Source organism: Tasmannia lanceolata, unplaced genomic scaffold (assembly GCF_043159265.1).
Source record: "Tasmannia lanceolata isolate RefF3 unplaced genomic scaffold, GAP_Taslan_0.1 ptg000005l, whole genome shotgun sequence".
Classification (NCBI taxonomy): domain Eukaryota; kingdom Viridiplantae; phylum Streptophyta; class Magnoliopsida; order Canellales; family Winteraceae; genus Tasmannia; species Tasmannia lanceolata.
Window position 1 is genome coordinate 2,103,662 of NW_027518682.1, and position 12,129 is coordinate 2,115,790.

Consider the following 12,129-nt stretch of genomic DNA (forward strand, 5'->3'; position numbering starts at 1 on the left):
GTTGGATTTTTCGATCAGGAGTGAAGTCGTAGTGGGGCCAGGTAAGTGAAGACACAGAATCCGTGCCTTCCACACAATCTACATTTATAAGGTTTTGAAAAATAGTACAAGAGAACTAAGGTAAAAAGTCACTGTTGGGATCAATGGTGGAGGGCAATTTTTAAATCCCACGGGGGGGAATGTATGAGAAACCAAGACAGTAGTAAAACCTCAACTGATCAACATATTATGGAGAAGATTTTTTGGGCACACGCTATCTGTCACAGCCAACCACATGAACGGTTTGGATCACCCAAATAATATGGGCCCCACCCTTTTAAGGCACACGCTATCTACGTCATGATCACCCAAATGAACGGTTTGGATCACCCAAACAATGAGGGCTCCACTATATAAAATCTCCAAAGACAGTTAATATTGTAGGAGGCATCCCCCATGATCGTGGTCCAGTAGCAAGCAAATATTCCTGATCATATGAACAAGCGTTGAAGGATGCAGCCAGATTTTACTAGTCCTTGCAAATTACAAACAATTCTGCTCGTATGAACAATGAAAGGGATCTTTTCACAAGGCCTCAAGTCTAAAATAAATCTTTTAGCTGCTCAGGTTTCTCACTCAATACAAAAACAAGTCACTTCTACCATCAAAGATAGAGGACAGTTTTTGGGTCTTGAAAAATATGGCCATGTTACAATTTATTTACTTGAGATGAAGACCAGGTCCAAGCTTTGACAAGAAAGGAAAATAGCAACACCTACATCTTGGTTCAAAAATAAAACTAATTTTCTATTAATATGTTTATCATTCAATGTGAATTTGCAAAAACAGCAAGACAATCAGCAATATATCATGATACGACAAGCCAATAAAATCACATCTTTATCATATTAGTCATTTGACATACCACAATACATCAGATCGGTTTGGTTTGAGTCTTCCACAGAATCATCAAGAAGACAATTTTACATTAAGTACCAGTCCTTTCAGTAAAACTTTCGGTAAAACACAAACGGACCCTTTGGAAGTTAGCCCCTTTTGCTTTGATTTGGTACCTATGGAGGATTGTAAAGGAAATAAGGATTGATTGTGTCTCATGGGAAAGAAATGCGACCATATTATGTCAATATAGCATGGGGGTGATCCTAAGAAATTGGAGCACAATCGTTAAAGGGAGAAATTTGAAATTGCACCTAGGAGGCGCCCACGACCCCCTTAGGGCGAGTCAAGTTTAATTTTGATGAGAGTTTCGAAGACAACCCGGGTCAAGAAAGTATTGGTGGTCTTTTTGTGATAATAGCGGCCACACTATCTTTTTTTTTCTGGATAAGCAGGGGAGTGTGATTCCAACGAGGAGGAAGCGAGAGCCCTACTCTAGGGCTTAAGATGGCATGTGAGTAAGATAGTGGGGCCTCTAATCATTGAAGGGATTCAGCAAACATGTTGGCGCGGGCATGGAAGAAGTCTCCTGATCCGTTGAAGCTTGCTAGTATCCTATTGGAAATCCTAGATCTATCTTCGATCATTCACCCTAGAGTTCATCCGTAAGAAGAGGTCTCCAAATGAACGACAAGCTTGCAAAAGATGATGTGGACAAGGAAGTAGTGGTGACCTGTGACTCTAGGTACCGTCTGATTGCATGTGAGTTTGGTGGGTTGCAGGTCAAGAATTCAAGCAGCTGGGGATTTCTGTTGTAATTATTGTTGGGGACGTCTCGTCCCTAACAAAGGTACTTCAGTTTCTTCATTAATAAATTAAACAGTTACTTTCCAAAAAAAGTTCAGAAACCTGTCCATGGTTTAGAACCAGATTCAGTTAATATAAGCTTACCAATGACTTCTTCAGGTAACAAAACCCTAAATACGGCATAATGATGATTCAAACTTTTCTCTCCTTGCAATCTGTGAACGCTGCCCAATGCTCCAGTATTCCGGTTAGGAAAGGCATAAAATATGCGTCGGATTCTTTGATGAACAAGTGCCATCGCACACCTTCCATAACAAAACACACTTAAAAAGGTTAGTTATTTGTTAAAAGAACAAACACACACACACACACACACAAACATATGCAGTGAATAGATGCTAGGGACATAAGCAGACGGAATTTGAGATGAATAAGCATGGCGAAAAAGAAGAGGAAGAACTTGCTAGGGACATAAGCAGACGGAATTTGAGATGAATAAGCATGGCGACAAAGAAGATGAAGAACTTACTTTCATTCTTTGGTATGGCTAGATGATAGCCAAAACACATTTACATACCAAATACAAAGAATTTCAATGGTTGATGAAAATATCTTTCAGTGTTGGAACTTACATTGTGCATGGCTCCCAAACAAGGTAGATATCGAAACCAGTACATAAGTAAGGCCGTGTTGCTTCATTATGCAAACCATTTGGTGGAGCTTCCACAATCGTGTCATCTTCCTGAAATAGAATAATTGGTCATAAAGACCATAAGATATAATGAAGGTCCAAATGCTAACAAGCAGATCAAGGGACTATTTGGATGCCTCTAAAAATCATTTACATACAATCTTATATGCAAATAACAGTTATAATAGTTTTATATCTATTTTCAAACTATAGTTAATGACTTCCAAAGAGGCCTTAATCCCCATTTGCAAATAAGATTATCTTAAATAATCTTATTTTAAAATAAGAACCAATTTCTGTGGGTATCCAAGTGGCCTTAAAGTATATGAAAGCTAATGTAACAAACAGTTATAAATTAGACATACAAATCAAGAGGATGGAAAATATTAGGTTTTTTTTTTTTTAATGGTTGGAAAAATATTAGGTTCGAGCTTATTAATATGAATAAGAAAGATGTCAAGCAGTACAAGCAGGAAAAAGCAATCTTACTTTTGAGAGTTGGGTCTTCTGTCTTTTTGCTGGTGAAATCACAGGAGAAAACTGGAGATTATCCATGTGACTAGTCTGGCATTTTGTAAGCCCAGAACTAGGAAATAGGCACCTATCCCTGGCAGCGGCACATTCAATAGCAACTAAAGCAGCATGCCGTAAAGGATGCCAAGAATTAGTGGTCCCACAATCTACCTTCTGAGTACAATGTTGGTCCTCTGCCCATCTCCAAGGAAATAAACAAGCAACTCCAGAATATGACCCCACATATTCATCATGTGTTCGATCCAAATGAAGAGGCTCATTGTTTATTACGTCATTTGCATCAGAATAATGGGAGGGAGTGATTTCTGTTTGTTCAATGGAGCTGGTATTTTCTAAGCTCCCTTTGTTTGCAGCAGGAGGCCCCACACATGTTTGATCACAAGCACTTGCAATCACTTGCTTAGTTGAAGGGTCTACTATTACTGCAGCATTGACTACCTGAAAATTTGATGAAAATACGTACATAAGAGATGAAGAATGAGCATGGGCATACCAAGGTAATCTTCACTCTATGCAGGATGATCAGAAGAGGAAAACCTAGGTTCAATAATGCAAAGCCATAAGATATTTACAGAAAAGCATAAATGGAACATGATGCAGATACAAATTGCAAAATGATCTTGCTCATTGCCCATTGGGTAAAATTTTGACGACATTTTTATCTTTTTTTAAACTTTCTTTACAGAAACTTCCAGCAGCGTGACCTTTTGCTCAAAAGTCAGTACAAGTGACTAGGGGTTAGATGGTTGTTGCCAAACCAGCTAAGGAGATATAATTCAAGCTTTCATGTGATTTTTTAAGAGAGAAGAAAACTGGGTATTCCAGGAAGAATGAAAATGCAAAGAAGAATGAATCACTGTTTTCAGAGGCAGCAGCATTTAAAAGAAATGTGTCTAGAAGAATGAATAACGATTCCCAAACCAAATGAAGCATAGTGGAGTATTTTGGTTAAATACGAAGTCCACCAACAATGTAGATAGAAATCAAGAGATAGTAGATTTCTCATATCAACAAGAAATCAATAATCAAGCCTTGCATTGAAAGAACACAACGCAATTTGCAGCACTTGATATTCTAAAGAGATAGCAACAGCATCAACAGCCCAAGAAAAGAAGTTCTACCAGACCATACACTAGTTGATGCTAATATAGAAAAGAAAGCCCAAATCATCTCGAGACTATCAAGAGAAACATGCCCTTTATCTAGATGAGATTATTATTCACATACCCGATCATCAAGAAGACCAGACTTTGTAAATTCGATAGCAGCCTTCATAAAATTGTAGACCAATTGTGATTCCTCTTCACTAAATCCAGTAATGCCGTCAATATTGCTGTAATGCAACAAAAAACACAAACGTGAAAACGGATAAAGGAGAAGGACCAGAATAACAATATAATTTTGCTTCTGCCCCATGACCATCAATCTGTAATATTAGTTTCCAAAGTTTTAGTACAAGTGAGTTATATAGTGCTTCATGGTTTTATTTCCCAAAAAATCACTAAATAATGAAGAAAATAGACAGCAACTAAGGTAAATAATTTTATAACCATTCCGTTTCGGAAGATTTCCAAAGCTTCCCATCCCGGAAATAATTCCAAAAAAGGAACTTAAACAAAACGTTCCATAAGGAATTCTGGTCGTTCCGGACTGTTCTTGAAATTCCATTCAGAAACAATTGAAACTGGGCTTCAAACAATTATATTGACAGTGGTGCAGCGGAAATCGCAAAAAGAAGGCTTTGATTCAAACCGACGCTATCAATTTGGCCCCTAGTAGTACTCATCGAGACAATTCCAAAAACAAATCATAAGCCCCAATCCAATGGTCAGCACAGAAGTTATGCTCACTACATCACGATGACATAATGAACGTAGGCTTTGATATCAGCTGGAGTAGCAAAAATCGCAAAAAGAACATGAAGCAGATCGCGTCTCCAACCTCAATCAATACCTAGAATCTATAAGGAAAATAGGGCAAATCGTATTGCATTATGGACAGGAAAACTAAGTTTGCTTTGGGTACATAGAATACTAGACTAAAAAAAACTAAATTTTGCCTTTTGGTGATCTTTCAAGACCCAAATTGACTTTGCCTATTCCAGCACTTGCAGTGCTCGTCGAGACGATTCCAGCGACATATCATAACACTCGATCCAACAATCAGATCATAAGTCGTTTGAAGTTTTGATCCTTTTTTTTTATTGGTACCTTTCTTTTGATCCTATCTGTTTAGAAATTCTTTAGCAACCTGTTCTACATCAAGCAGCAATCCAGTTTTTTTTTTTTTTTTTTTAGAGATTCCAGCTATTTTTACTTGAAAAGTAAGAGTTTGAATTTTTTGGATAAAGTTGATCACTACTTGGACCCACATAATACTATTCAGTTTCTAATTGATAGTGACCTTAATTATAAAACTGCTAGAAAAAATTAGAACTGAAAATATTGTGACCTTATATATGTTTTACTTTTTTTAATATTAAAGATGTCATTTCCATTAAAAAAATAGGGTGCCTCTTATCAATGAAGTATGAAGGGTATACACATGTAAGACAACTGCCAAAATAGAAAACAAACCTAAATGGAGTATAAATAGTACATATCTTTTTTATGAATGTAGAAAAATGAGATTTTGAAATTACTATACTGGTGGATGATATGACGTTGGCCAAAGTTTGCACTGTTCCTTCCATTCTTCTTTTGATGAAGCAGCACACTTTGCAACCTGGCAGCAATTTCGACATTAATAAATATGACAATAAAGTGATAGGTGATGGTTACATAAATGAGCAGAAAAACTCGAACAAAAGAAGAATCGAGACATAAATTTTATAAGTAGCAGTGTACAGCTCAAGCAATATAATCAACACCTATAAACATAATGGCTTTCAAGAAAATAGCATGCCCATTATTCCAACTTCCTTGCTTCACGATCAGTTCAGTTAATACATTTCAAAAGATAAGAAGATTGGGTTGCTTGATTTTCATGTATGATTAGAATTATAAATAGACAGGTAATACAATCATATTAGGAGGCCAAGTTAGCAACTGGAGAGAAGAATAGAATCAATATGTAGGCTTATTTGGGGATAGCAATGCTTAAAGTTTGAAAGTGAGACACAAATAGTAGCCGTACCCTAATATTTGCAATATCTGGTAACTGATATGACATTAATGAATTTTATACATTAGTGATTGTGAATTTTATGTTATCAGCTATTCATGTATAAAGATTATTAGGGAAAAAAGGATAACTTACTTTGGTAATGAAAGGATGTAATTGGAATTCATTTATCAGCTTGAGTACATCATTAGGTATGATGTCCAACTGATTATCGTGTCCAAGGGAAAGACACAAGATCACTGATAACTGAGCTTTCCCTGAAAAATAAGCCAACTGTCATCACCATATTCCGACACGTAATAGCCATAAATAGTCATCCGTAAAGGAACCACGTATAAGCATGCAACAACAAAATTCAGCAGAAAGGTTGTTCTAATGATTTCCCAGTATTTGATTCCAATTCTGTAGCATAGCAAGTTGGCAACGAACAAACAGAAAAAACTACATAGAATTTGTTAATAATGACATGAAGATATTGCTTAAAATAAAAGAAAATTGCAAGAGCAAATGGCATAAAAGAAAAAAGAAGACTTTAGTTACTAAATATGATGATATGGATAGTGTTGGGAGTGAATCCAACTCCAGCTTGACTAGATTGCATTACTTTTTACCTGCAAATACCAACGGCGTGATTCTGATCATATTAATTGCTCCGTTTGGTTGCCAGAATTTTTTTGGTTTTTGGGATTTTTGTGGAACAAAAAACTTCCTGGGAGATTGGTGAGAAAAAAAACTCCCTGGAAGTATCCCGGTAAAATAAAAATCCCATGTTTGGTTGACCAGACTATGGTGGGAAAAAAAAATGCTTTGTTTGGTTGATTGAACTGTTGGGAAGAAAAAAATTCTTCTGCAAGCTTATTTTTTATTCCTGGGATTATTTTGGTTCCTGGGGTTTTTTTTTTTTCCTTCCTGGGGTTTCGTGCGGGGTTATTTTGGTTCCTAGGATTATTTTGGCCCCACCAACCAAACGTGGGTTTCCTACGGAAATTCCACAAAAGTCCCAAGAATCAAAAAATTCCGGCAACCAAACGTAGCATTGGATTAGAGGAGCAGAGCTTCTGAGATAACCTAGGGAGTGGTGAGCAGATTCTGATACTAGGGAGTGGGACATCGTCTTATGAAAAAAAATAAGACACAAAGTTGAAGCTCAAAATTGTCAAAAACAAAAGTCAAAGATCAAGGAGTGGAGATCTGAAGTTTTCCGAGAAGTGGAAGCAAAGAAAAATCAGATATTGGTTGACATTGTGGAAGCTAATAGAAAAGAGGAATTAGGCCAGCCAACAGAGGAAGAAAGAGAAAAAAAGGCACATGCTCAAAGAAGACCATAATAGGAATGTGCTTGAGGAATAGAATAAAGGCAGCAAAGGTCAAGGTGAAATGGTTAAAGCAAAAGGACAAACGCTGCTTTTTCCCCTATGGTTAGTGCTCAAACAAGAATTAGTTGTACCCACAAGTGGAAGATTGTAGACTGATGACTCCATTACCAACATTTTGAGGATCATTACCAATTCCATTATAGGGTTCTTCCAGTCTGATCCAGTCTCTATAAGGAACATTGGAGAAAAAGCTAAATTTGGATGTAATTGTGTTTTACTTTGACCATCATGATCAGTCACTCTAGGAGGAGCTCGAATTACCCTTCACGGAGGAAGAAATCACGAAGGCTGTCTTCAATAGGTGCGGTGACAGACCATGATGGCTTTTGCATCGATTTTTCCCATTCTTGTTGGAATGTTGTGAATTAGGAGTTGTGGGGGTTTTAGTCAATTCATTGAGTGGTAGACTTAGCAAGAATATCAATGCTTCGTTCATCACTTTGATTTTGAAAAAAGACATAGCCAAAGAGCTTAAAGATTTAAGACCTATCAGTTTCATGGGTACATCCACAAAATCCTTGCTAAGGTTCTTTCTTTTAGATTAAGAAGGGTTTTTAGGAGGGATATTTCCCCAAACCAAAGGGCTCCATTCATGGTCATCGAAATTTATTGGTACTTTGATCGCGCATGACCTTTATCACCTCTAGAGACAAGCATAGGAAGCAAGTGCCCACAACCAAAGTGCATGCTAATAGCCTAGTTTTCTATTTTGGCGAACAGATCTATAAAGATTTTCTTCAAGAGCTCTAGAGGTTTATGCCATGGTGACCCCATTCTACTTTTCTTTTTTGACGAAAGGTAACAAAATTTATTAAAAGAAGAAGAAAAACAAATACAAATGGACATCACCAGGCAGCAACTGCCCACGTGTTATTTCCCTCTCTCATGACTATCTCGGTCATCGCTGGTATTTTGGCTTATTCTTTCAATAAAGCATTTTTGTTAACAGTAAAAAATAGCTAAAAGCAGGATGCATGCCTCTTCTAATTTGTGTCCCTAGCTCATCAAAAGAGTCCCATAAAACTATGGGCAGTGTTGAGCAAATGACGCTCCAATTGACCTGCCCTTCCACCAAGACAACTTGCATTAGAAATTGTTGATGTTACATTTCTATTCATATAAATAAGCATGTAACATATTTACACATTCAGGTTAGTCGGAGAAAAATCCAAATAGTTCTCAGGGAGGTATGGAGTGAGTGGAGGTCACGTTCCAACTTGTTGGTAAGTCAATCTAACTCCATACACCCTGGATAGCTTTACGTTTCTGCTTGCACAATCAAAGAACAGGTATAGTTTACTATCTCTTAATCCTAGCCCTAGATCATAGATAAATGCACCAATACCTAGGGGTCTGCACGAAGAGACAACTTAAGGAGGGACAGATCAACTCGGGTAAATCAAAAGACTTGAAGAAATTTCATCGAGCGAGGAGAAAATTGACTTGGGGAGTTTTTAAAGCAGACTTCAGTAAGCATCAAGGATGTAGGTTATATTGTAGTATGTGGAACCATATTTTACAATGGTCTGTACATGTTTTATCATCTACATGAGGCATTCTGTATATTTTGAGTATGAGAAAGCAAGCCAAAGATTTTTATATTTCTATGGGTATTTAAGATGGCCTCGTGCTCCTTGGTTTTCTCCATGCAAACAAGAAAACTTACCAAATCTTCTAAAATCATAGGTTTTTCGTTTACACTTGACAAGGGGTTCAAAACTGAGATTCCTATCAACATGCATAGTGACACATAAAATAAAAATTTGCCACTGTCCAAGCACTGACCATCATACCATTAAGAATTTAATGTTAATGAACCTTATGTCCCTTTAATTTGAAAGTTACGAGCTTGGTACCAGAATTCCTCAAGAACAAAAATCCAAATACATAGAACAAGGTGAAATTTTATCAAATTCAAGTATTGTACAAGAAATTTTATTTATTGCACCTTCTATGATACTCTTCCGCACCCGCTTCACATGACGAAGATTTTCCAGTGGTGCTACTTGATTTAACTGCCTATCAATATAAAAGGAAAATTTATTCTCTAGTATATAACAAAAGAATTCTTACTCAAAAACCTCAATAAGAAGACACTAAAGACGGTTACAAAAGAAAGCACACATGTATAAAGATGAATTGATTTGCAATTAGGTAATAAAGAAGAAGAAGAAGAAGAATCGGATACTGACCCTACGAGAGTGTTGGCAAGCCTCGGATCAATTTCCGAAGCAAAGACATCGGCTGTTTACGAAAGGAAGAAGATGAAGAAAAGAAAAAGAAAATCAGAAGATGAATCAGAGACATTATCGGATAATATTTATGTGATACAAGAACCCTAGGAAAGAGAAGTAGAGTTTCAGGGAGAGACTAGAGAGAGTACCGGTCGATTGCTGGTTTGTGAGTGGAGGATTGTCGGGAATGTGAAGGATTTCCCACTTCATATTGCTTTCGCCTTTGTATGTAGAAGGCGAACTTTCGAGTGATTTACAAGTGCCCGGAGGAATAAACGGCTAGGATTTCTGAGCAAGAGATACCCCTGCCCGGAATGAATTAATCCTTTTGATGGACATCTACTTTCAATTCAATTCAGACGCCACCCACGAATTTTGATAACGGCAACTACTTTCAAATAACACACTCGGGCCATACAAGGATTTTACAAGCCAAACCCTAGATCTTAAATTTTCAGGATTATAAAAGGGCGCTGATATTTCCCCCCACGCAACGTTAGGATTTAACGTAGATGTTACTTTCCCACCATTTGACCTCTCTCTCTCTCCCTCTCTCTCTCCCCACACACACAACAGGAACCGTTGGTGGAATGGTGGGCCCATCTTTGAACAACATAGGCCCCGCTCATACCGCACCATAGGATAATCCAAACCGTCCATTTGATGGGCCATAAATGTAAATAGGTTGCGTCCCAAAATATCATTTCCAGATGCTGATCCTAGCCCTCCGATCTAAATAGAAACTACATCTTATGCAACCTCTATAGATTGTAGGGTTGTGATCATCCTATGGAAATGGTTTGGATCATTCTATGGAGTTGGTAGTAAAGTAACATTAAGGCCCGTCCACAACATAGGACGATCCAAGCCGTCCATGGTTTGGATAATCCTATAGAGTTGGTCGTACACTAACATTAAGGCCCCACCGATATTTTTCAAATTGAAGCGTACCATCCACAACATAGGATGATCCAAGCCATCCATGGTTTGGATCATCCTATGGTGTGGTTCGTACAGTAACATTAAGGCCCAATTTAGGCCCCACCCATATTTTTGAAAATGAAGTGTACCGTCCAGACCATAGGATGATCCGAGCCGTCCATTTGATGGGCCATAACGTAAATGGGTTGTGCCCCCAAAAGAGTTGGCCCATCAAATGAATGGTTTGGATCATCCTGTGGTCGTACAGTAACATTAAGGCCCGTCCACAACATAGGATGATCCAAGCCGTCCATGGTTTGGATCCTATGGTGTGGTTCGTACCAATTTAGGCCCCACCCATATTTTTGAAAATGAAGTGTACCGTCCAGACCATAGGATGATCCAAGCCGTCCATTTGATGGGCCACAATGTAAATAGGTTGTTCCCCAAAAATCATTTCCGTAGGATGATCACAACCCTACAATCTATAGAGGTTGCATAAGACGTAGTTTCTATTTAGATCGGAGGGCTAGGATCAGCCTATGGAAATAATATTTTGGGACGCAACCTATTTACGTTTATGGCCCATCAAATGGACGGTTTGGATTATCCTATGGTGTGGTATGGGCGGGGCCTACGTTGTTCAAAGATGGGCCCACCATTCCACCAACGGTTTCTGTCGGGCCCACCAACTGTTCCTGTGTGTGTGTGTGTGTGGAGAGAGAGAGAGAGAGAGAGAGAGAGAGAGAGAGAGAGAGCGGTCAAACAGTTTGGTGTCTATGTTTCAATGGAAGTGTTGCACTTATGTTAAGCTTCGGATTGTACATTATTAGGTTTTGGTTGTAGACCGTATCCTGTACATGTAATATGTAGTAGAAGTTGTTGGATCACCCTCACGAGTGAACAATCAAAAAAAGAAAGAAGTGTTGAACCACATGAATCTTAGGTTTTCTTGATTAATGTTTTCCGTCTAATTTATGTTTATACGTCTTTCTGTTGAACCCGAACACAGCTTTTAGCTTTTGGGCAACAAAGAGGAATACTTTTATAGAGCATGACCTCCTACTACAATGACACAGGTCTATTGTTATCTAGTAGGCTGCACATTTGATTGATCCAGACCATCCATTAGATCCTTAATTGGATCTCCAATGGCCCCAAAGTCACGTCAACTTAGCAGTCTAAAGATGTCATACCCAGAAGAATTTGATTTGGATCTCACATTTGCGGCCCTTTTTGCACTGTGATTTGGATCCTGATCAAATCCTTCAATTTCCAAATTAGCGACTGATAGTGAAAAAAGAAATTGGAAATCCACATATCCGGCAGTTTCCTTCACCCTCTTTGCTCCTCAACCTCTTCCCTCCGCTAGGAAGTACCCCCTTCCCTTTACATGAGCTGGCAGATCTATTCATTTTGTATTCAAAACTCAATTCCAAATCCAAATACAAAATATAAGGTATCCAAATGGGCCCCTAGCTGAGTGATCTCTCAAACTTCAAAAACTGGCACACGTAGGGATCGCATTATGATGGCCCATTAGATCAATGGTCCCAATCACTAAGCA

General features: G+C 38.1%; 1 protein-coding gene across 6 annotated transcripts; it reads right to left on the reverse strand.

Moving 5' to 3' along the window:
• Window positions 1–765: 765 nt before the first annotated feature.
• On the reverse strand, window positions 766–10,144 carry EMB2820 (Cytidine/deoxycytidylate deaminase family protein). 6 transcript variants are annotated; one of them, XM_077378785.1, is made up of 10 exons: window positions 9,791–10,144; window positions 9,600–9,651; window positions 9,356–9,426; window positions 6,167–6,288; window positions 5,550–5,632; window positions 4,136–4,241; window positions 2,864–3,346; window positions 2,316–2,425; window positions 1,828–1,988; window positions 766–1,052 (listed from the first exon to the last, which is right to left on the reverse strand). In XM_077378785.1, exons 1-10 carry the CDS (start codon window positions 9,849–9,851, stop codon window positions 949–951), a joined length of 1,353 nt encoding a protein of 450 aa, XP_077234900.1. In that variant the 5' UTR covers window positions 9,852–10,144; the 3' UTR covers window positions 766–948. The 6 variants fall into 6 exon arrangements, with proteins under 6 accessions (XP_077234900.1, XP_077234905.1, XP_077234906.1 ...); XM_077378790.1 differs by having other exon boundaries at window positions 5,555–5,632; window positions 9,356–9,422; window positions 9,791–9,853; XM_077378787.1 differs by having other exon boundaries at window positions 856–1,738.
• Window positions 10,145–12,129: the final 1,985 nt, after the last annotated feature.